The sequence below is a fragment of the Ovis canadensis genome, chromosome 26, assembly GCF_042477335.2.
Source record: "Ovis canadensis isolate MfBH-ARS-UI-01 breed Bighorn chromosome 26, ARS-UI_OviCan_v2, whole genome shotgun sequence".
Taxonomy (NCBI): domain Eukaryota; kingdom Metazoa; phylum Chordata; class Mammalia; order Artiodactyla; family Bovidae; genus Ovis; species Ovis canadensis.
The window spans coordinates 49984270-50010818 of record NC_091270.1 but is presented as its reverse complement, the minus strand read 5'-3'; the positions used below and the strand labels follow the sequence as shown (position 1 = coordinate 50010818).

General features: G+C 36.8%; 1 protein-coding gene across 1 annotated transcript in view; it reads left to right on the top strand.

Moving 5' to 3' along the window:
- LOC138430945 (disintegrin and metalloproteinase domain-containing protein 2) overlaps positions 1-26549 on the top strand; it is a 124036-nt gene that overhangs the window by 11756 nt on the left and 85731 nt on the right. Inside the window, exons 5-7 of the mRNA XM_069573002.1 lie at positions 8593-8669; positions 12863-13031; positions 17471-17527. Of these exons, the coding sequence (XP_069429103.1) occupies positions 8593-8669; positions 12863-13031; positions 17471-17527 (303 nt within the window). The remainder of the gene's footprint in view (positions 1-8592; positions 8670-12862; positions 13032-17470; positions 17528-26549) is intronic.

Sequence of the window (26549 nt, the reverse complement as noted above, 5' to 3'; positions counted from 1 at the left end):
AAACAGTGCAGAAAAATGACAATGAAAAAAATATGAAAAAACTGGGAAAGGAAATTGTATAAAAATAATAAACTTTTGATTACTCTATCAAAATTTCATTCTCTGCTGACCTAAAATGATTTATTTATTGATTTCCAACTTTTCCAATCAACTTATGTATAAGATTGATATAATTTACTAATAATTTTGGAGAATTAGATATGTTATCAGTCTGGACCATATAAACCACATTTGCAGGAAAGTAGTCAAAACCTGGAGGAAAGGAAGAGATATTTTCTCTTGATTGTATAAAGTATGATTTATGTAGATGAAGCTGTATATGAAACCACAGTCAAGAAATACAAATATGGTGATAAATCAATGAAGTATCTGAAGAATGTAAGAAACTGTGTTAGTCTATGTCTAAAGAAATCACTCAAAAATTTGCACATAGAAAGCTTAATATAGAGAATTATTAACTGTAACAGGGATTAGAGTAAAAACTAAGAAGTAAAGAGAACTTTAAAGGACATAGGAATATCAGATACAAGAAGCAGTTGGCAACCTTAGGATGGGTTCAAGAAGCCTGTTTCTTTACCGAGAGTTGGGATTGCTGAAAGTGGCATGACCATGGACCTTCGAATAGCAGAAGTCACTATGGTGCTGTTCCAGATGCTGCTGCTGTGAAATTTCTCTTCAGAACCATCCAAGGGAAATCTGCCCTTTGGGTAGCCAGGAGAGCTGCTCACGAGATATCTCACCAAAGCCACTTTACTGCAGAAGGAGAGGGGCCTGGACAGATGGAAACTACTTGCTGAAGGGTGTTAGTGACCACCAGTCACTGAAGCATCCTGACTTTGCCACAGCTGTACTCTCTGTAGGAGCCTACCGAGCTAGCACCCTGGAACCAGACAGCAAAGCTGTCTTCCCATGCTCACCAGCACCCCTTACTAGCAAAGCTTGCTCTGCAGCAAAGGAAAAAATAATTAAGGGACCCATATTCATTTGCACAAAGCAGGAAAAAGGTTAATTTGAAACTGAGTTGCAATGCATTGATAATAAACAGAGCCTTACAACTTAGACTATTCAGTTTCCATATGCACTCATTTAAAAAAAAAAATTTTTTTTTTTGGCTGTGCCAGGTCTTTGTTGCTGTGCAGAAGAAGTTGTGCGCGAGAGAGGGCTACTCTTTGTGGTGGTGTCCAGGCTTCTCACTACTGTGGCTTCTCACTACTCTAGCTTCTCTTGTTGAGGAGCACAGGCTCTAGGGCACAGGCTCGATAGTTGTGGCACGCAAGCTTAGTTGCTCTATGGCATGTAGGGTCTTCCCATACCAGAGACTGAACCCGCGTCTCCTGTATTGGCAGGCAGATTCCTTACCACTGAGCCACCAGGGAAGCCCCCCATATGTATGCATTTGAACTCTGAAAAAAAACACCAGAATCATCTATTTCTAGTTAACAATATTTAAACAAACTTTTCACAATCAAAGCGATTTTCATTCTTCCACAAATTGATGAGACACACAATCACGTGTCATTGTGTCCATTGGTAGCAATATTAAGCTCTCCACAAATTGTCACAGTCCTGCTGAATACTGTGTTAACATGAGGTTAAATTAACTTGTAAAGTTAACCTCCAACCACTTGTATGTAAGCCGATAATAGGAAGAGGGGGGAAAGAAGAAAATGGTTGGTACATACAAATAAAGATACATACGCATGTGACAAGCCAAAAGAACATATGCAAAGCTGCTAGAGTCTTCGCTTCTGTGATCAGTTATGATTGCTGTGTATGACTTCTTTTTCCCACCACCTGCTCCCCATTTCCATTGCTCTCAACAGGACCTACCTAAGCTTCTTATGGATGTTTACCTAGCAAAATAGCACAAATCTTCATTCCCAGAGGGTCTGGATCCTTAATCATATCTTATTTTGGTTACTGTTATATCCAAGTGGATTGAAGACATAGCACTTCTTTAAGCAACAGTTTTCCCTACTGTGTTCAGAGTCAGTCACTCCAGCCACTGGATTAGCCTGCTCATTTGTACAGTGTCAGAAGTGGCTCAAAATATCCAGGTGGAAGTTTCATCTTCCAAAGTAGCAGAATCATTATTGTGTCCCCTGGTGAACAAATCCCCCACTGGTGGCTGGGGGCTAAAAGTTACTATGGTAGAAAGCAAAAAAGCTACAAAATAGTTATTAGGTATAATGTTGGGAAGGTGAGACTCCCATTTCAATACCTTATATCTGGACAAATGTATTGAGGCTCTCAGTGAAATTTGCCACATACTGGTCTCTGATGCAAACAGAACCCCAGCCTTTCAGAGTAATGTCGCCCAACTACCATGGTAAAAGAGTGTTCAGTAAGCTAGTCTACCTTTAAATTAGATCAGCCACTTCCAGATGATAGAATATATGGTTAGATATGTACATAAACCAATGGTGGTGATGGTAGTTTAGTTACTAAGTCATGTCCGACTCTTGCAACCCCAGGGACTGTACTGGCCAGGCTTTTCTGTCCATGAGATTCCCCAAGTAAAAATACTGGAGTGGGTGGCCATTCGTTCTCCAAAGGATCTTCCTGACCCAGGGATCAAACCCGGGTCTCCAGCATTGCAGGCAGATTCCTTACTGACTGGGCTATGAGGGAAGCCGACATAAACCAATGGCTACACTTAATTCACTGAAAAATAAGTTTCTGTGTGAGACACAACACTGTGTAGAATCCACAGCAGTGGATAAGGCTCTCTGTGAGTTCGCGAGTGCTGATGCTAGAAGAGGCACCATGGACAGAGAAGGTAGTTTGTGCTTTTCTATAGATATATTGATTTACCAATATCATGTAATGTTGGTGTATGATGATTCTTAGCACTCCCTAAATAATCCTGCTATAAGGGTGGTAGTAACACCCCACTTTTATTTCTGATTTTAGTAATTTGGTTCTTTTAGTAGTCGATGTAGCTTAAGAATTGTCAATTTTAAATTTTCAAAGAACCACGTTTTGCTTTCATTGATCTATTTATTCCTATTTAATTTCACTCTAATCTTCATTAGTTCCTTTCTTCTGCTTAATTTAGATTTAACTTGTTCTTCCTTTTCCTGAGTTATAGGTGGTTGGATTGGTGTTACTTTATCTTTTTTCATTATTAATGTATGTGTCAATCTATATACATTTATCAAAAGCACTAGCTTTTGCCACATCCTATACTTTTTAAGTATGGAGTTTCTTCATTTTTATTTTCCTCAAATATTTTCTGGTTTCATATTTGATTTCTCCTTTAATCCATAGGTTATTTAGAGAGACGATGCTTGATTTCCACATGTCTGTGAGTTCATCCAAATGTTTTCTGTCAGTTATTTCTAAAAAATGTCATTCTTATCAGAAAGCATACTTTTACTAGTTCTGTATTTTTAAATTGAGGCTTTTTTAACGCATGAGCATATGATCTATCCTGGAAAATATGTATAGACTAAGAAGAATGTGTGCCTTGTTTTCTTTGGCAGAGCATTTTACAGATGTCTGCTAGGTTTACTTTTTTTTCAGATTTTATTTTATTTTATTTTTTACTTTACAATATTGTATTGGTTTTGCCATACATCAACATGAATTTGCCACAGGTGTACAGCTTTACTTTTGTTGTTCAGTTACTCAGTCGTGTCTGACTCTTTGTGACCCCATGGACTGCAGCACACCAAGGCGTCCCTGTCCTTCACCATCTCCCTGCGTTTTCTCACATTCATGTCCATTGTGTGGATGATGCCATCCAGCCATCTCACCCTCTGACGCCCCCTTCTCCTCCTGCCTTCAATCTTTCCTAGCATCAGGTCTTTTCCAATGAGTCAGCTCTTCACATCTGGTGGCCAAAGTACTGGAGCTTTAGCTTCAGCATCAATCCTTCCAATGATTATTCAGAATTGATTTCCTTTAGGATTGACTGGTTTGCTCTCCTTGCTGTCCTAGGGACTCTCAAGGGTCTTATCCAACATCACAGCTGAAAAGCATCAATTCTTTGACACTCAGCTTTATGGTCCAACACTCGCATCCATTCATGACTACTGGAAAAACCATAGCTTTGACTATACAGACCTTTGCTGACAAAGTGATGTTTCTGCTTTTTAATACACTGTCTAGGTTTGTCTTAGGTTTTCTTCCAAGGAGCAAGTGTCGTTGAATTTCATGGCTGCAGTCACCATCTGCAGTGATTTTGGAGCCCAAGAAAATAAAGTCTTTGACCGTTTCCTTTGTTTCCCCATCTATTTTTCATGAAGTGGTGGGACCTGATGGCCTGATCTTCCTTTTGTGAATGTTGAGTTCTAAGCCAGCTTTTTCACTCTCCCCTTTCATCTTCATCAAGAGGCTCTTTAGTTATTCTTCACTTTATGCCATAAAGATGATGTCTTCTGCATATCTGAGGTTATTGATATTTCTCCTGGCAAGCTTGATTCCAGCTTGAGCTTCATCCATTTCGCATGAGATACTCTGCATAAAAGTACTCCACATAAAAGCAGAGAGATAATATAAAGCCTGACGTACTCCCTTCCCAATTTGGAACCAATTCATTGTTCCATATCCAGTTCAAACTGTTGCTTCTTGACCTGCATATAGGTTTCTCAGGAGGCGGGTAAGGTGATCTGGTATTCCCATTTCTTTAAGAATTTTCCATAGTTTGTTGGATCCACATAATCAAAGCCTTTATTGTAGTTAAAGAAGAAGAAGTAGCTGTTTTTCTGGAATTTTCTTGCTTTTTCTATGATCCAATGGATGTTGGTATAAATTAACTGGGTTCTCTTAATTTATTTTTTAAAATCTTGTATTTTCTTGCTAATCTTCTACCTAGTTGTTCCGTGGATCACTGAAAGTGGAATAGAAAGAAAAAGAAAGTCCTCAGCTATAAGTGTTGAACTATTTCTCCCTTCATATCTACCAATTTTTAATGTACTATGGTGCTGTTACCTGTGTTTACAAGTGTTATATCTTCCTGATGTGTTGAACTTTTTATCATTATAAAATATTGCTCATTATCTACTAACATGTTTTTTGTTTTTAAAGTCTGTTTTGTCTGATATACACTATAGTGTTAGGTCACTAGTTGCATACAACTCTTTGTGATCCCATGGACCAGATTCCTCTGTCCATGGATTTCCCAGGCAAGAATACTGGATAGGTTGCCATTTCCTCCTCCAGGGGATCTTTGACCCCAGGAGATCCAGGAATTGAACCCATGTCTCCTGTATTGGCAGGCAGATTCTTTACCATCTGAATCACCACCAGAATAACTTGGTATAAATATAGTCAATTCCATTTGCTCAAGATTGCTATTCACATGATACTCTTTTATATTCCTTTAATCAGCCTATGTCTTTGAACTTAAAGCCAGTTATCTAGTAACAGTTTACAGTTGTGTCTTTCTTTTTAACCTAATAAGACAATCTTTACATTTATTTATTGGTGTTTATCATCTGAGCCACCAGGGAAGTCTCATGAACTCCATTGTCAAATTCAGACTTATATTGAAGTAGGGAAAACCACGAGACCATTCAGGTATGACCTAAATCAAATCCCTTATGATTATACAGTGGAAGTGAGAAATAGATTTAAGGGACTAGATCTGATAGGCAGAGTATCTGATGAACTATGGATGGAGGTTCATGACATTGTGCAGGAGACAGGGATCAAGATCATCCCCATGGAAAAGAAATGCAAAAAAGCAAAATGGCTGTCTGGGGAGGCCTTACAAATAGCTGTGAAAAGAAGAGAAGCGAAAAGCAAAGGAGAAAAGGAAAAATATAAGCATCTGAATGCAGAGTTCCAAAAAATAGCAAGGAGAGATAAGAAAGCCTTCCTCAGCAATCAATGCAAAGAAACAGAGGAAAACAACAGAATGGGAAAGACTAGAGATCTCTTCAAGATACCAAGGGAACATTTCATGCAAAGATGGGCTCGATAAAGGACAGAAATGGTATGGACCTAACAGAAGCAGAAGATATTAAGAAGAGATAGCAAGAATACACAGAAGAACTGTACAAAAAAGATCTTCATGACCCAGATAATCACGATGGTGTGTTCACTCTCCTAGAGCCAGACATCCTGGAATGAGAAGTCATGTGGGCCTTAGAAAGCATCACTATGCACAAAGCTAATGGAGGTGATGGAATTCCAGTTGAGCTAGTTCAAATCCTGAAAAATAATGCTGTGAAAATGTCGTACTCAATATGCCAGCAAATCTGGAAAACTCAGCAGTGGCCACAGGACTGGAAAAGGTCAGTTTTCATTCCAATCCCAGGGAAAGGCAATGCCAAAGAATGCTCAAACTACTGCACAATTGCACTCATCTCACACGCTAGTTAAGTAATGCTCAAAATTCTCCAAGCCAGGCTTCAGCAATACGTGAACCATGAACTTCCAGATGTTCAAGCTGGTTTTAGAAAAGGCAGAGGAACCAGAGATCAAATTGCCAACATCCGCTGGATCACTCGAAAAGCAAGAGAGTTCCAGAAAAACATCTATTTCTGCTTTATTGACTATTTCATGGGAAACAGATGGGAAAACAATGGAAACAGTGGCTGCCTTTATCTTTGGGGGGCTCCAAAATCACTGCAGATGGTGATTGAAGCCATGAAATTAAAAGGCACTTACTCCTTGGAAAGAAAGTTATGACCAACCTAGATAGCATATTGAAAAGCAGAGACATCACTTTGCCAACAAAGGTCCGTCTAATCAAGGCTATGGTTTTTCCAGTGGTCATGTATGGATGTGAGAGTTGGACTATAAGGAAAGCTGAGCACTGAAGAATTGATGCTTCTGAACTGTGGTCTTGGAGAAGACTCTTGAGAGTCCCTTGGACTGCAAGGAGATCCAACCAGTCCATCCAAAAGGAGATCAGTCCTGGTTGTTTGTTGGAAGGACTGATGTTGAAGCTGATACTCTAATACTTTGGCCACCTGATGCAAAAATTTGACTCATTGGAAAAGACCCTGATGCTGGGAAGGATTGAGGGCAGGAAGAGGAGGGGACGACAGAGGACGAGATGGCTGGATGGCATCACAGACTCAATGGCCATGGGTTTGGCTGGACTCTGGGATCTGGGATGGACAGGGAGATCTGGCATGCTGAGGTTCATGGAGTCGCAAAGAGTCGGACACAACTGAGTGACTGAACTGAACTGATGCAATTTTAGATTTATATTACCTTAATTCCAGTGAGACACACAGACATTTTTCCTATAAAACTGTTTATTTCCCTCTCTTCTATGGTATTATTGTTGTACATATTACATCTATTAATGTACAATCCCAACAGTTCACTGTTACAGTTACTTTACTATCTGCAGTCCTTTCCTTAACCTAGTACTTCGTTTCCACTCACCTTCTATATGCTGTTATCAGCAAATATATTCTATTTCTTGGACCAGATAATATGCTATATACATTTAGTGGTTCAGTCACTAAGTGGTGTCCAACTCTTGTGACCTCACGGACTATAGCTGCCAGGCTCCTCTGTCCATGGATTTCCCAGGCAAGAATACTGGGGTGGATTGCCCTTTCCTTCTCCAGGGGATCGTCCCGACTCAGGGATCAAACCTGGGTCTCCTGCATTGTAGGCAATATCTTGCATTCAGGCAAATTCTTTACCAACTGAACCATCAGGGAAGCATACATACATATTACTTTACTCAATTGATTTTTAAATCGGTTAAGAGAATCAAAGGGAAAATATGCCCTTATACTATGCTTTTTAAATTACATAGTAACCTTCTTGAGCTCTCTTTGAAATTTTATGTGGATTTGAATCACTATCTGAAATCACTTACTTTCAACCTGAAGAATTTCCTTAAGTGTTCTATGTAAGGCCAGGCAAGTGATAACAAATTCTCAAAGTTTCTGTTCATATGGAAATAAATTTATTTTATTTTATTTTTAAACATTGCCTTGCTTGATATAGAACTCCTGAGTAATTTTTTTTTTCTTTAAGTACATTATGTTAGCCCTCTGCTTCCTAAACTTTGTAGTTTCTACAGAGAAGTCTGATGCAAATATCACTGGAGTACTCTTTTAAGGTAATTAGTTTTCTCATGCTGCTTTCAAGATGTGATTCTTTGATTTTTAATGTTTTTGCTTATACGTCTATTTATGGATCTCTTTGTGTTTGTACTCTGAATTCACTGAGCTTTCAAAATGTGTGAATTAGTTTTTCAGTAAATTTGGGAGTTTATAATCCAATATAATCTACTCTGCCATTATAATAATTTTTAATTTGATAAATTTGGAAGTTTTTGGATTTATTTATATTTTTATATCTACCTTTAAAAAATAAGTCAGAAGAATTTGAAAAAATAAGTTTTGATGATTTTTGCCTTGATCCTAATGATAGGGGCTGTCATGTTTAATTTATAATAGAAAAGATCATGGAAGTACACTTATTCTTAGAAACTTTGAGGCACAGTTTTGGAAAACTGAGGTTAAATGTCCATCTGATAATCTTATACATCTGTCTCGGAAATAGTAAGTGTTTGATGCATACACTATACGTATATATGTTTTAAATATTTGAGAATAATGTATTTAACATGAAGTATTCTAATAAAAATATATGTTTTTCTTTATTTTTCAGAATTTTTGCTACTACCAAGGGTATATTGAAGGTTATCCAAATTCAGTGGCGATCATTAGCACGTGTGGTGGACTGAGGTTGTGATATATAATTTTACAGTTGCAAAACGGAATTTTTAAGAAATAATTTTCAAATTTAGAAATTATATTCAGAAGTTTTACTTTTATTTTTAATTAATTTTTATTGAAATACAATTGATTTACAAAGTTATGTTAGATTCTACTGTACAACAAAGTAAGTCAGGTACATGTGTGTGTGTGTGTGTGTGTGTGTGTGTGTGGCTCAGAGGTTAAAGCATCTGCCTGAAATGTGGGAGACCCGGGTTCGATCCCTGGGTCGGGAAGATCCCCTGGAGAAGAAAATGGCAACCCACTCCAGTATTCTTTCCTGGAGAATCTCATGGAGGGAGGAGCCTGGTAATTCCATGGAGGGAGAAGCCTGGTAGGCTACAGTCTACGGGGTCGCAAAGAGTCGGACACGACTGAGCTACTTCACTTCGCTTCAGTCTTCTTTAGATTATTCTCTCATATAGATATTACAGAATATTGAGTGAAGTTTCTTGTGCATTTCAGGAGATTCTTATTGGTTATTTATTTTATATATAGTAGTGTATATATGTCAATTCACATATACCAATTTAATCCCTCCCTCCACCCATCCCCATTGGTAACCCTAAGTTTGCTTTCTACACATGTGACTCTACTTCTATTTGGTAAATATGCTCACTTATAACATTTTTTTAAATTCCACATATAAGTGGTATCAGATAATATTTGTCTTTCTCCGACCAACTTCGATCAGTATAACAATCTGTAGGTCCATCCATGTTGCTACAAATGGCATTATTTCATCCTTTTAAGGCTTTTATGGCCTTTATATCCTTTTTATCTACATCTTTCAATGTAGATATGTAGCACATATTCTTTATTCATTCCTCTGTTAGTAGACATTCTGGTAGCTTCCATGTCCTGGCTGTTATAAATAGTGCTGCAATGAATATTGGGGCACAAGTATCTTTTCAAATTATGCTTTTCTGCAGATATATACCAAAGGATCAGATTGCTATACCCCACTCCAGTACTCTTGCCTGGAAAATCCCATGGACAGAGGAGCCTGGTAGGCTACAGTCCATGGGGTTGCTACTAGTCGGACAAGACTGAGCGACTTCACTTTCACTCTTCACTTTCATGCATTGGAGAAGGAAATGGCAACCCACTTCAGTGTTCTTGCCTGGAGAATCCCAGGGACGGGGGAGCCTAGTGGGCTGCCGTCTATGGGGTCACACAGAGTTGGACACGACTGAAGCAACTTAGCAGCAGCAGCAGCAGCAGACTGCTATGTCACATTGCTCTATTTTTAGTTTTTTAAGGAGCTACCATACTATTCTCCATAGTGGCTGTACCAATTTATAATTTGACCAACAATGTAGGAGGGTTCCCTTTTCTTCACACCCTCACCAGCATTATTTATTTGTACGCTTTTTAATTATGGCCATTCTGAATAGTGTGAGGTGGTTCCTCATTGTAGTTTTGATTTGCATTTCTCTAATAATTAGTGATATTAAACATTTTTTAGTTTGAGTGAACTCCGGAAGTTGGTGATGGACAGGGAGGCCTGGAGTGCTGCAATTCATGGGATTGCAAAGAGCTGGACATGACTGATCAACTGAACTGAACTGAACTGAATAATTAGTGATATTAAACATTTTTTCATGTGCCATATGTATATCGTCTTTGGAAAAATGTCTGTTTAGATTTTCCATCCCTGGTTTTGATTAGTTTGTTGTGTTTTTTTATATTAAGCTGCATGCACTATTTATATATTTAAAAGATTAATCCCTTACAGATATTTTCTCCTATTTTGTGAGCTTATATTTTTGTTTTGTTGATGGTTTCTTTTGCTGTGCAAAATTTTTAAGTTATATTATGTTCCATATATTTTTGGTTTTATTTTCATTACTCTGAGAGGTGGATCAAAAAAGATCTTGCTTCAATTTATGCCAGAAAGTGTTTCTCCTGTGTTTTCCTTTAAGAGTATTATAGAATCCAGTTTTATATTCAGGTCTTTAATTCATTTTGAGTTTATTTTTGTGTATGGTATTAAAAAATGGTCTAGTTTTATTCTTTTACATATAGCTGTCCTATTTTCTTTTCCCCAGCACCAGTTATTGAAGACATTATCTTTTCTCCGTTGTATATCTTGCCTCCTTTTCATAGATTAGGTGACCATAGGTCATAGGTTTAGCTCTGAAATTTCTATCCAGTTTCAATATTTCTATTATTGTGCCAATGCCATACTGTTTTGATGAATGTAGCTTTTCAGTATACTCTGAAGTCAGGTAGCCTGATTCCTCCAGCTCCAGGTTTCTTTCTCAAGATTGCTTTGGCCATTCAAGGTCTTTTGTGTTTTCGTACAAATTTTAAATTTTTTTGGTTCTAATTCTGTGAAAAATGCCACTGGAATTTGATAGTGATTGCATTTAATCAGTAGATTACTTTGGATAGTATAGTCATTTTGACAATATTGATTCTTCAAATCTGAGAACATGATATATCTCTACATCTGTTTGTGTCATCTTTGCTTTCTCATCAATATCTTAGAGCTTTCTGAGTACAGGTCTTTTGCCTCCTTAAATAGGTTTATTGCTATTGGTTATTTTTTATATGATGGTAAGTAGATTTTTTCATTAATTTCTCTTTTGGATCTTGCATTGCTAATGTATAGAAGTGCAAGAGATTTTAGTGTATTAATTTTGTATCCTACAACTTTACCAAGTTCATTAATGAGTTCTAGTAGTTTTCTGGTGGTATCTTTAAGGATTTTCTGTGTATAGTAACATTAATCTGCAAACAGGACAAATTTACTTTTTTTCCAGTTTCTACTCCTTTTATTTCTTTTTCTTCTCTGATTGTCCTGGCTAGGACTTCCAAAACTGTGTTGAATAAAAGTGGTGAGAGTGGATATCCTTGTCTTGTTCCTGACCTTAGAGGAAATGCTTTCAGTTTTTCACTGTTGAGAATGATGTTTGCTGTGGGTTTGTCATATATGGTCTTTATTATGTTGAAGTATGTTCCCTCTATTTTCACTTTTTGGAGTGTTTTTTATCATAAATAGGTGCTGAGTTTTGTCAAAGCTTTTTCTGTGTGTGTTGAAATGATCATATGACTTTCCCTCTTCAGTTTGTTAATATGGCATATCATAGTGATCAGTTTACATATATTCAGGAATCCTTCCATCCCTGTGATAAATCCCACTTGCTCATGAAGTGAAAGTGAAAGTGAAGTCGCTCAGTCATGTCTGACTCTTTGCGACCCCGTGGACTGTAGCCCACCAGGCTCCTCATGGTGTATGATTATTTTAATGTGTTGTTGGATTCTGTTTGCTAGTATTTTGTTGATGATTTCTGCATCCATGTTCATCAGTGATACTGGCCTTTAATATTCTTTATTTGTGACATCATTGTCTGGCTTTGGTGTCATGGTGGTGATGGCCTCATAGAATGAGCTTGGGAGTGTTCCTTCTTCTGCATTTTTTTGGAATGATTTGGGAAGACTAGGCATTAACTCTTCTCTAAATGCTTGAAATAATTCACCTGCTAAGTTTCCATCCCTAGCTTTTTGTTTGAAAGTTTTAATCACAGTTTCAATTTCAGTACTTGTCATTATTCTGTTCATATGTTCCATTTCTTTCTGGTTCACTCTTAGAAGCCTGTATCCTTCTAAGAATTTGTCCGCTTCTGAGTTGTCCATTTTATTGGCATATAGTTGTTTGTAGCAACTTGTAGTGTCAGCTATAACTTCTTTTTCATTTCTAATTGTATTGATTTGAGTCCTCTTTTTTTTTTTCTTGATGAGTCTGGATAAAGGTTTATTAATTTTGTTTATCCTCTGAATGAATCAGCATTTAGTTTTATTGATCTTTGCTAAGTTTTAAAGTGAGGCATGGCTTATTATGGGAAGCTGTCATTAGAAAAGCATGGTATGAAAACTCTTGCAATGTCTCCTACTCCCCTCCTGAAATAAGGGTTTATTTTTAGTATATGTGGAAACCATTAGTATTAATTATAGCTAGATAAATGCCAACAGCATTACTACTGCTCATTCCACTTAGTAAATTTGTGGATTATTGGTAATGTTTTCCTACTTCACCACCCAAGGCTAAGACTGAAAATAATCTACATACTATTAAAAACTAATTGTTTCATTTTATTGACTTTGAGAAAAATGAATTATTTTATTTATTTGCTTTTTTTTTTTTTTTGAATTTGTAGGGGCTTACTACAGTTTGAAAATGTAAGTTATGGAATTGAGCCCTTGGAGCCTTCAATTGGTTTTGAACATATGGTTTATCAAGTAAAACCTAGGGATTCAAGTTCTTCTGTGTATACTGAGAAAGAAATTGAGCCAAGAGAAAAGCCCTATAAGATACAAAATGTAGAGGTGAGTGATCAGTTGAGTAAACTATGTGGTTATTACTATGTAGCCATATTAACAATGTATTTTTATTATAAACCAGTTGCTTACAAATTATTGAGAGAGAGCAAGACATACCAGATACTTCAGAGCTTGTGTTGTAAGCCTCAAAATTAGTCACTCAGTTTTCCAGAACTCCAGGCTGGCATTTTCCACCATTAATGGCATTTTCCCCTGTGATCCAGACCTTTGTTGTCTCCAGATGCACTCCTTTCTCCATATCCATTATGTCTGAATTTTGATAAAATAAACATGAGTGACATTCACATAAATACTGACGACACCCTGAAGACACCTATCTAGGATCCTGAGAAGAATCCCAAGTGTCTTTTATGGCAACTGCCTTAGGGTAGGCCATTATACTTTCCTTATATCCTTATCCAGAGATGGAGAGACTGCTTCAATCAACAAAGACTCACCAGAGTTTAGAAGGTTAATGACTCCAGCTTCATCAGAGTTTCTCATACACCCACATTCCAATTTTTAGGATCTTACTTCTTTCAGCAGACACCCTGTGAGGGTAGAAGTTCAACCTGTGTTGCAGTCCATTCACTCACAAAGTGAGATTCTGTGTTTGGTTTTCAACAATCTCAGCTCCACAGCTACCATAGTGAAAATGGTGTCTTTCATGACAAACATTTCTCTAGAAAAGCAGAACCAACAAGATATATATGTGTGTGTGTGTGTGTGTGTGTGTGTGTGTGCATGTATACACACATATACATATATTTGATATAAATACACACAGAGAGAATGAGAAAATTTAAAGTAGACTGCAGACTGGCAGACTGGCAGGCTGGAGACCATGGAAAAGTTGTGTTCAAGTCTGAAGGCAGTCAGTTGGAAGGAATTTTTTTTTAACTTTTTATTGTGTATTGGAGTATAGCTGATTAATATGTTGTGATAGTTTCAGGAGGATAAGCAACGGGACTCAGCTATACTTACATATGTTACCATTCTCTCCAAAACTTCCGCCCTCTGGCTGTCCAGGCTGCCACATAACATTGAGCAGAGTTTCCTGTGCTATACAGTAGGTCCTTGTTGGTTATCCATTTTAAATACAGCAATGTGTACATTCTTGCTTACAAGGTAGTCCTTGTTCTGTTAATACTTTCAACTGACCAGATGAGGTGCACACATATTATGAAGGATAATCTACTCCACTGAAAGTCCACCAATTTAAATGTTTGTCTTATCCAAAATTATTTTCACATAAATATCCAGAATAGTTTTTGGATGAATACCTGGGCATTTGTGGCCCAGTCAAGTTCATGGATAAAATTAACTATCACACTAGATTTACAAGATTTATTTCATATTTCCTCTAAAAGTTTTATTCTTTAATCTCTTACATTTCAATATATGATCCAACTTAATTTTTTGTAAAAAGGGAGGAAGGGCTCTAAATCCATCATTTTTCATGTGCATATCTAGTTTTCCCAACACCATTTGTTGAAGAGACTCATCTTTTATTCACTGAATTTTCATGGCCCAGCCCTTTTCCTTCAAAATCAGTTGACTATAGATTTAGGGATTACTTCTGCACATGCAATAATATTCCATTGATTTTTATGCCTATTCTTATGCCAGAGTCACTTTTTATTCACTGCAATATTTTTGAAATAAGTTCTGAAATTAGTAAGTGTACATCCTTCAGTACTGTTGTTTTTCAAGATTGTTTTGGCTATTCTTGATGCTGTCAATTTCCAAATAAATGTTAGCATTCATTTATTTTCATTTCCCAAAAATGAAAGCTGAGATTGTGTTGATTCTGTGTTGTTTCAGTCCACTACCATGGAGTAAAACTTTAAGGGTGAAATAACATAAAAACTCCCCCGAATTTTCGACTCACTTTACCCTCTGATAAAATTATCCTGCCTCTCTCTGTGTATCACCTTCTCTCTTTTCTTTATACACTCATACTCTACATAATGATATTTACTGTGTTGTGCTCAGTTGCTCAGTCGTGTCCAACTTTTTGTGACCCCAGTAACTGTAGCCTGCCAGGCTCCTCTGTCCATGGGATTTTCCAGGCAAGAACAGTGGAGTGGGTTGCCATTTCCTTCTCCAGTATTTCCTGTGTAAAGTCTCAGGTTTTTGTTTGTCTTATATATTATTTGTATATTTTTTCATGGCTTTATCTACTGTAATTTATAGATCTCCCACTCTCATTCTTTTTTTTCTTAGTTACTGAGCTTATGTAGCACATGATAATTGCCCAAGTTAAACAGAATACACACACACACACACATTAACTATCTACCTACTTACATGTTTTTCTATCTGTATTGTCTGTCTGTCATCTATCAACATCTTCATGTCCCTTCTCACTCCCTGAATATTCTTACCAGTGATCTTTGTCATTTTCTAATTTTAATTTTTCACTCCAACTATATTGCAATTGGATTACTTAGCAGTGTTCTCTAGTCTTCTTCCCTAGATCCAATTCTTTAGTGTTTCCTTTACCAAAGTAAATTTTCAGGTAATTGGTGTCAACCTCATATAACACATATCCAAGAAATTGGTTTTATTTATTGACTGCTTTCTTTCACTAAATAAAATAGCTTTTGAGGTCTTCTGAACTCTTAGCACCTACCCACCTTTCCAATGCACACATTTCTTGGCATTATTTTATGCACCTTTGTCTTAAATTCTAATTGTTATTCTAAAATAGACTATCTTATCTTAAAGATACTTATGTATCTTTTCTCTTGAAAGTTTATTTTCCAGCAAATAAATGAATAAATTATTATCAACTAAATATCATCAGTCCTTATCTCAAAGATGAAAATAAATAAGGATTACTTCAGGAAATGTAAGTCAGCTAACCCTTATGTTGGGCTTCCGAGGTGGTGCAATGGTAAAGAACCCGGCTGCCAATGCAAGTGACGCAGGAGACACAGTTCAAACCCTGAGTCAGGAAAGTCCCCTGGAGAAGGAAATGGCAGTCCATTCCAGTATTCTTGCCTAGGAAGTCCCATGGACAGAGGAGCCTGGCAGGCTGTAGTCCATGGGGTCACAAAAGAGTCAGACACGACTTAGCAACTAAGCAGCAGCATCAGTAGCAACTTATGTTGATTAAAACAAAGAAATAACTTTGAATCCTTCAAATCATTAATATAACCCTAACATAGTTAATAAAATGCTTGTGTTTATCCTCCAGTAAAGTAGTGTCTTTTCCTTGTTTCATCTTAAATGAAAGGATGGAGTCCTATAAGCAAAACTATCATGAAACATTTCATGCTTACCTTTGGATGGAAATTATAATAAATCAGTTAGACTGTAAGGGGATTTCATTTGCATTGTTTTGGAAAAAAAAAAAAAGTCTTCAAGGCTTTAAAAGAATTTTTAAAGGTGGAAAAAATGAATGATCATGCAGCCCTGAATTTGTCTTAATGACCTTATTAACTTTTTCTCTTTAAATTACTATAGTCTTCATTCTTCTCATCTTTGCTAAGTCCCAGATTAGTTTTTCCGTCTTTATTGCGCCTCCTTATGTTAAGGAAAATGGTTTAAGTAAAATGTGATAGTTTTGAACTTTCAAGGATTTAAATATCAATGTAAAAAGAAAAAAATGCAGACTTCAAACATAATAAACGTTTTCTCAATTTTTGAAATTTGATTCTCCTTTTCTGCTTCTATATATTTGTTCATTGCTTGTTGATGGTATTAGTAACTATTTTGAGTTAAATACACTACAATCTTAGCATGTCCACAAAGACTGTCTCATAAGTTTTCCTTAGAATATTCCTCCTAGGTTAAATTCATATAAAAATAATGATGGAAACAAGTAATATTTTACTGATGGTAGTTAAAACAAGTATTACTTTGTCCCTAGAAAGTGGCAGGGTGTAAATCACACAGATCATAAGCCCACTGGGCCTCACATTTGTGCCTAAGTTATCCACCGTGGTCTGTGACGATATTGTAATCAGATTCCACATCCTGAGATATCTATGGCGCAGTTTAAGAAACTCAGTCATTTTGTTTCTCTGTTGCTCACATTTTTCTGAGGTCATTTATACAAGGATTAGCTTTATCTTCAGATGAAATTCCACCCCTCCAAACAGAGAGGTGCCCTTACTCTTTCAAGGTCACAAATAAAATCATAACACATAATAATGTATGTGTGATGTATGATGGAATCATTATGTATGATGGAATCAAATGAGTAGCCCTGTACCAATGGAAGGTAAAGTTATTTTCTGAGTAAATTAGTTGATTGTTTTCTGAGTAAATTAATTGATTGAACAGATGCAAAAGAGGCAACAAAGACAATAGTCTGAAAATGACTTCTATTTTCATATATAAAATTGAATTTCGAACATTGAATTTGTGAAGTAGTGATATTACTTAAAATATTTAAATAACTCTTCAATTTTTACTTAAGTTTGTGATTTTTTTAGCCTCTTCCAGACTTCTCTCAGTATATAGAAATGCATATTGTAGTTGAAAAAGACTTGGTAAGTATACTCTCATTTATTTGTCTCATGTTAATTTATATTAGCAATGGGAGGTTATAAAAAATGTTGGAATAAATTTTTAACACGGAACAATAAATAATAACTTCTGCTTTAATGAATTTAAATTTCTGGTATCGGTAGTAAATAGAAAATCATATCTCTATTAGTTTATTTTTCATTTCATATAATTAATATAAATGAAAACATCTGTTTCATACAGAATAGTTTCTGAGTAATTTTTATTCACCATTCTCATACTCATAACCAGAGAAGGAAATGGCAACCCACTCCAGTACTCTTGCCTGGAGAATCCCATGGATGGAGAAGCCTGGGATTCTTCCCATGGATGGAGGAGTCCATGGGGTCGCTCAGAGTCGGACACAACTGAGCGACTTCACTTTCACTTTTCACTTTCATGAATTGAAGAAGGAAATGGCAACCCACTCCGGTGTTCTTGCCTGGAGGATCCCAGGGATTGGGGAGCTGGTGGGCTTCCGTCTATGGGGTCGCACAGAGTTGGACGTGGCTGAAGCGACTTAACAGCAGCAGCAGCAGCATACTCGTAACATCTAGTAACCTTTGATCTTTTTACTGTCTCCATAATTTTGCCTTTTTGAGACTGTCACATAGTTGAAATGTGAGGTCTATAGCCATGACAGATTGTCTTCTTTGCCTTGGTAACATGCATTTAACTTTACTATGTGCCTTATCATGGATTTAGAGCTAATTTCTTTTTACAACTCAGTAACATTGTATTGTCTGTATATACCACAGTTTGTTTATCCATTCACCTTCTAAAGGGCATCTTGGTTGCCTCCACATTCTGGCAGTTATGAATCAAGCTGCTGTAAATATCCCTGGCCAAGTTTTTTCATGGACGTATGTTATCTCCTTTGGGTAAACATCTAGCAGCATGATTGCTACATCATACGATAACAGTCTTTTTTTTCTTGTTTGGTGGTTTGTGTGTGTGAGAAATTGCCAAGCTGTCTTCCAAGCTGCCTTTTCCATTTTGCATTCAGTACTTTAAATATAATATCGTCTGGCCCCTGAAGTTTTTGCTAAGAAATTGGCTAGTAATTTTATTATCATCCCTTTTACATGGTTAGTTGCTTTTTTCTTATTGTCTTCAATATTAGTATTCTCTTTGTTTTTAGCTTTAGATAATTTGATTATAATGTGTCTTGGTGTGAGTCCCTTTGGTTTTATCCTTCTTAGAATTTCTTAAGCTTCCAGGATTTGTGGGTTCATGTGTTTCATCAAATTTGATAAGCTTTTGGCCATTATTTAGATAATTTCTCTTCTTTTTCTGGGATTCTCTTTATTTGTATATTGTACTACATAATGGTATCCCACAAGTTCCTCCCTTTCTTTTTTCTTTTTTGTTCTTAGACTCAACAATTTCAATTATCCTATTCTCAAGTTTACTGATTCTTTTTTATGCACCTTTAAATCTGCTGTTGAATCCTTCCACTCAACTTTTAATTCAGTTATTGCATTTTCAATGCCAGAATTCTGTTTGATTTCTTTTATAATTCTATATCTTTGTTGATATGCTCGTTTTATTCATACATCATTTTCCTGACTTCCTTTCATTCTTTTCATCCTTTAGCTTTTTTAAAAAAAACTTTTTATTTTGGAGTATAAGCAATTAACAATATTGTGATAGTTTCAGGTGCAGCAGATCGACTCAGTCATACATGCACATGTATCCATTCTACCCCAAGCTCCCCGCCCATCCAGGCTGCCACATGACATTGAGCAGAGTTCCCTGTGCTGTACAGTAATCCCCTGTTGGTTATCTTTTCAAAATAAAGCTGTGTGTACATGTCCATCTCCTTTAGCTCTTTGACCATATTTTAGATTGTTGTGTTAAGCACTTTGTCTAGTAAGTCTCCAAGTTCTCAGGACTGGTTTCTGCCCATTTATTTCATTCCCTTGAGCTATGCTTTTGTTGTTGTTTACTAGTTTGCCTTATAATATAGATGGAATGTTTATTTTCTGTTCAAATGTATACTGATGAATAATGATGGTGGGGCTTCCCCAGGGGCTCAGCAGTAAAGAATTGGCCTGCAGTGCAGAAGCTGCAGGAGACATGGGTTCTATCCCTGGGTGGGGAAGATATCCTGGAGGAGGGCATGGCAGCCCACTCCAGTATTCTTGCCTGGAGAATCCCATGGACAGAGGAGCCTGGTGGGCTACAGTCCATAGGGTTACAAAGAGTCTGACATGACTGAAGCAACTGAGCAAGAAGCAGGAACACGCACATAGTGATGTTATTTGGCAGTGGAGCCTTTGGGAATGGCTTAGGTCATGAAGGTGGAGCCCTCATGAATAGGATTAGTGCCCTTATGAAAGAAAGGCCACCTGTTCTACCCTGTGAGGACATAGCATGTTCTCATCAACACAGAATTGATGTCTGTGCTAGAGAATTAACCTTTAAACTTTCCAGCCTTCAGAACTGTGAGAAACAAATGGTTGTTGTTTGAAACCAAGTTTTATGGTGTTTTTGTTATAGTAGCCCAAATTGACTAAGGTATCTTGTGATTTTTGTTGAAAATTCAGCATTTAAAAAAATAACCACTTTTTAAACCATTTTTTGGGACTGGCTCTATGTCAGGGTAGCCTTTCACTGATTAGCTGGGTTACCTCTTAGTCCATGTGGTGAGTTTAAGATGTTCTCAGGTCTCTCTGACCATATGTCTTGCCTGGGCTTGTGGGATTCACTATATATATATACATGGCCGCTTTTCAATATTTCAACTTCCAAAAAGTCTCACCCCAGCTTCTTTTTAGGGCTTTATATCTATATATTTCCACCTGTAATCTCTTGCTCCTATATTTCCAGCTGTAATCTCTTGTTCCAAGTATCTGTGGGTCTGTCATAACCTTGAAGTTTTAACAAGCAGTGACCACCCCTATCTGCTACCTGAAAACTGAGTTAGGTAACACAGAAAACAGTCATTTGGACACTTTCCAGATAGATTAGAAAATTGCAAATAAGGTCTTCTCTGCTCCACCTGGTATAAGAGAGGAAACTGGGAAACACATGGGCCTTTCCTCCAGACTAAACCATGCTATGCTGGTTTAGTAGGGCATAGGAGAGTAAATACCACACAATTTCCTGTCATTCTCAAGGTGGGTTTTTCTTGGTTGGACATTAGCTTGGCTGCTGTAGACCTTTGGATGTTTTCCAGAGGTTTTCCAGAGGCTCCAATGGGGTTATTATATCAACAATTTTCTGATTGTCTTTTGATATTTCCAGAAAAAAACAAAGGCTTGGTGTTTTCTGGTTCTCCCTTTTGCTGATTTCACTTCCATGAAGAATATTTTTAATTATTTGTTTTCATCATTTTACCAAGGCTGCTTCAAAATCTTTGTCATATATATTTCTAATAAATGATGTACTTCGGTGTTGACATTTATTGACTGACTTTTCTTCCTCACCATAATTCAAAGTATCAATTCTTCAACACTCAGCCTTCTCTATGGTCCAATCTCACATCTGTACATGACTATTGGAATAACCACAGCTTTGACTGTATGGACCTGTGTCAGAAAAATGATATCCCTGCCTTTGAATATACTGTTTAGGCTTGTCATAAGTTTGTCATAGCTTCCCTTCCAAGGAGCAAGCATCTTTTAATTTCATGGCTGATTATTGGTTGTATGCCTGTGTGTGTGTGCTAAGTCACTTTAGTTGTGTCTGACTCAGTTTTGGCCTTTTTCCCACACTTTGACTAGGTTGTTCGCTTTTCTGGTATTGAGTTTTATGAGCTGCTTGTGTATTTTGGAAAGTAATCCTTTGTCAGTTGTTTCATTCCCTATTATTTTCTCCCTTTCTGAGGGTTGTCTTTTCACCTTGCTTACAGTTTCCTTTTCTGTGCAAAAGTTTTTAAGTTTAATCGGGCCTCACTTGTTTACTTTTATTTTCATTTCCATTATTCTAGTGGGTGGGTCATAGAGGATCTTGCTTTGATTTATATCATTGAGTATTCTTCCTATATTTTCTTCTAAGAGTTTTATAGTTTCTGGTCTTACATTTAGGTCTTTAATCAATTTTGAGTTTATCTTTGTGTATGGTGTTTCATTCTTTTGCAGGTAGCTGTCCAGTTTTCCCAGCACCATTTATCGAAGAGGCTGTTTTTGCTCCATTGCATATTCTTGCCTCCTTCGTCAAAAATAAGGTACCCATAGGTACATGGGTATATTTCTGGGCTTTCTATCTTGTTCCATTGGTCTATATTTCTGTTTATGCACTAGTACCATACAGTCTTGATGAATGTAGCTTTGTAGTATAATCTGAAGTCAGGAAGGTTGATTCCTCCAGCTCCATTCTTCTTTCTCAAGACTGCTTTGGCTATTCAGGGTCTTTTGTGTTTCCATGAATTGTGAAATTTTTTGTTCTAGTTCTGTGAAAAGTGCCATTGGTAATTTGATAGAAATCGCATTGAATCTGTAGATTGTGTTTGGTAGTATCGTCATTTTCTCAATATTGATTCTTCAAACTCTGCAACATGGAATATCTCTCCATCTGTTTTTTTCATCTTCAACTTCTTTCATTAGTGTCTTATAATTTTCTGTGTACAGTTCTTTTGTCTCCTTAGGTAAGTTTATTCCTAAATGCTTAATTATTTTGTTGCAATGGTGAATGGGATTGATTGCTTAATTTCTCTTTCTGATTTTTTGTTGTTAGTATATAGAAATGCAAGTGGTTTCTGTGCATTGATTTTGTATCCTACAACTTTGCTAAATTCACTGATTAGCTCTAGTAGTTTTCTGATACTATCTTTAGGGTTTTCTATGTACAGTATCATGTACATCTCACTGTATGTCATCTGCAAACAGTGAGAGTTTTATTTCTTCTTTCCTGATCTGGATTCCTTTTATTTCTTTTTCTTCTCTGATCGCTGTAGCTAGGACTTCCAGAACTATGTTGAATAATAGTGGTGAAAGTGGACACCCTTGTCTTGTTCTTAATCTTAGAGGGAATGCTTTCAATTTTTCACATTGAGAATAATGTTTGCTGTAGGCTTATCACATATGGTCTTCACTATGTTGAGGTAGGTTCTTTCTATGCCCATTGTTTGAAGAATTTTAGTCATAAATGGGTACTGAATTTTGTCAAAGGCTTTTTCTGCATCTATTGAGATGATCATATGGTTTTTATCTTTCACTTTGTTAATATGGTGTGTCACATTGATTGATTTCTGTATACTGAAGAATCCTTGCATCCCTGGAATAAACCCAGTTTGATCATGGTATATGAGCTTTTTGATGCATTGCTGAATTCTGTTTTCTAAAATTTTGTTGAGGAGTTTTTCATCTATGTTCATCAGTGATATTGGCCTGTAGTTTTCTTTCTCTGTGTTGTCTTTGGTTTTGGTATCAGGCTGATGGTGGCCTTGTAGAGTGAGTTTGGAAGTGTTCCTTCCTCTGCAATTTTTTGAAAGAGTTTTAGAAGGATAGGCACTAACTCTTCTCTAAATGTTTGATAGAATTCTCCTGTGAAGCCATCTGTTCCTGGGCTTTTGTTTTGGGGGAGATTTTTTATCACAGCTTCAATTTCAGTGCTTGTAATTGGGTTGTTCATGATTTCTGTATCTTTCTGGTTCAGTATTGGAAGATTGATCTTTTCTAAGAATTTCTTTCAGGTTATCCATTTTATTGCCATATAATTGTCCATAATAGTCTGTTAATATCCTTTGTATTTCTGCGTTGTCTGTTGTAAACTCTCCTTTTTCATTTCTAATTTTGTTGATTTGCTTCTTCTTTCTTTTTTTTGTGATGAGTCTGGCTAAAAGTTTATCAATTTTGTTTATCTTCTCAAAGAACCAGCTTTTGGCTTTATTAATCTTTACTATTGTTTCATTTATTTTATGTTTATTTCTGCTCTGATCTTTATTATTTATTTACTTCTACTAATTTGGGGATTTGTTTGTTCTTCTTTTTCCAGTTGTTTTAGGCATAAAGCTAGGTTGTCTATTCGATGTTTTTTCTTGTTTCGTGAGGTAGGATTGTATTGCTATAAACTTCCCTCTTTGAACTACTTTTGCTGCATCCCATAGGTTGTGAGTTGTCATGCTTTCATTGTCATTTTTTTCTAGAAATTTTTTTATTTCCCTTTTGATTTTTTCAGTAACCAGTTGTTCTGTAGATACATATTGTTTAATCTCCAAGTGTTTGTGTTTCTACAGTTTTTTTTCTTATAATTGATATCTAGTCTCATAACATTATGGCCAGAGAAAATTCCTGATATAATTTCAATTTTATTAAATTTACTGAGGTTTGATTTGTGACCCAAGATGTGGTCTATCCTGAAGAATGTTCCACGTGCGCTTGAGAAGAATGTGTATTCTTCTGCATTGGATGGAATGCCCAGAAGATATCGAGATCCATCTCATCTAATGTATCCTTTAAGACTTGTGTTTCCTTATTTTTTGTTTTGATGCTCTGTCCATTGGTATGAGTGGGCTGTTAAAGTCTCCTACTGTTGTTGTGTTATTGTCAGTTTCTCCTTTTATGTCTATTAGTGTTTGTCTGAAGTACTCAGGTACTCCTGTGTTGGGTGCCTCAGTTCAGTTCAGTCGTGTCTGACTCTTTGCAACCCCATGAACTGCAGCACTCCAGGCCTCCCTGTCCATCACCAACTCCTGGAGTTACCCAAACTCACGTCCATCGAGTTAGTGATGCCATCCAGCCATCTCATCTTCTGTCATCCCCTTCTCTTCCTGCCCCCAATACCTCCCAGCATCAGGGTCTTTTCCAGTGAGTCAGCTCTTCACATGAGGTGGCCAAAGTACTGGAGTTTCAGCTTTAGCATCATTCCTTCCAAAGAACACCCAGGACTGATCTCCTTTAGAATGGACTGGTTGGATCTCCTTGCAGTCCAAGGGACTCTCAAGAGTCTTTTCCAAAACCACAGTTCAATGGCATCAATTATTCGGCACTCAGCCTCTTCACAGTCCAATTTTCACATCCATACATGACTACTGGAAAAACCATAGCCTTGACTAGATGAACTTTTGTTGGCAAAGTAATGTCTCTGCTTTTGAATATGCTATCTAGGTTGGTCATAACTTTCCTTCCAAGGAGTAAGCGTCTTTTAATTTCATGGCTGCAATCACCATCTGTTGGATGTATAGATATTTACAATTGTTATGTCTTCCTCTTGGATTGATCTCTTTATCATTATGTAGTGTCCTTCCTTATCTCTTGTAAACTTATTTATTTTAAGGTCTATTTTGTCTGATATGGGGATTGCTACTCCAGCTTTCTTTGCTTCCCATTTGCATGCAATATATTCTTCCATCCTCTCACTTTCAGTCTATATGTGTCTTTAGATCTGAAGTGAGTTTCTTGTAGACAGCATATATTTGGGTCTTGTTTTTATGTCCATTCAGCCAATCTGTGTCTTTTGGTTGGAGCATTTTATCTGTTTACATTTAAAGTAATTTTCATTTTGAGTTTATTTTTGTGTACGGTATTAGAAAGTGATCTAGTTTCATTCTTTTACAAGTGGTTGACCAGTTTTCCCAGCACCACTTGTTAAAGAGATTGTCTTTACTCCATTGTATATTCTTGCCTCCTTTGTCAAAGATAAGGTGTCCATATGTGTGTGGATTTATCTCTGGGCTTTCTATTTTGTTCCATTGATCTATATGTCTGTCTTTGTGCCAGTACCATACTGTCTTGATGACTGTGGCTTTGTAGTAGAGCCTGAAGTCAGGCAAGTTGATTCCTCCAGTTCCATTCTTCTTTCTCAAGATTGCTTTGGCTATTCGAGGTTTTTTGTATTTCCATACAAATCTTGAAATTATTTGTTCTAGTCCTGTGAAAAATGTGGCTGGTAGCTTGACAGGGATTGCATTGAATTTGTAAATTGCTTTGGGTAGTATACTCATTCTCACTATATTGATTCTTCCAATCCATGAACATGGTATATTTCTCCATCTATTAGTGTCCTCTTTGATTTCTTTCATCAGTGTTTTATAGTTTTCTATATATAGGTCTTTAGTTTCTAAATGTAAGATCAGAAACTATAAAACTCCTAGAGGAGAATATAGGCAAAACACTCTCAGACATAAATCACAGCAGGATCCTCCGTGATCCACCTCCCAGAATTCTGGAAATAAAAGCAAAAATAAACAAATGGGATCTAATTAAAATTAAAAGCTTCTGCACAACAAAGGAAAATATAAGCAAGGTGAAAAGACAGCCTTCTGAATGGGAGAAAATAATAGCAAATGAAGCAACTGACAAACAACTAATCTCAAAAATATACAAGCAACTTATGCAGCTCAACTCCAGAAAAATAAACGACCCAATCAAAAAATGGGCCAAAGAACTAAATAGACATTTCTCCAAACAAGACATTCGGATGGCTAACAAACACATGAAAAGATGCTCAACATCACTCATTATTAGAGCAATGCAAATCAAAACCACAATGAGGTACCACTTCACACCAGTCAGAATGACTGCGATCCAAAAATCTGCAAGCAATAAATGCTGGAGAGGGTGTGGAGAAAAGGGAACCCTCCTACACTGTTGGTGGGAATGCAAACTAGTACAGCCACTATGGAGAACAGTGTGGAGATTCCTTAAAAAATTGCAAATAGAACTACCTTATGACCCAGCAATCCCACTGCTGGGCATACACACCGAGGAAACCAGAATTGAAAGAGACACATGTACCCCAATGTTCATCACAGCACTGTTTATAATAGCCAGGACATGGAAACAACCTAGATGTCCATCAGCAGATGAATGGATAAGAAAGCTGTGATACATATACACAATGGAGTATTACTCAGCCGTTAAAAAGAATTCATTTGAATCAGTTCTGATGAGATGGATGAAACTGGAGCCAATTATACAGAGTGAAGTAAGCCAGAAAGAAAAACACCAATACAGTATACTAACACATATATATGGAATTTAGGAAAATGGCAATGACGACCCTGTATGCAAGACAGGAAAAAAGACACAGATGTGTATAACGGACTTTTGGACTCAGAGG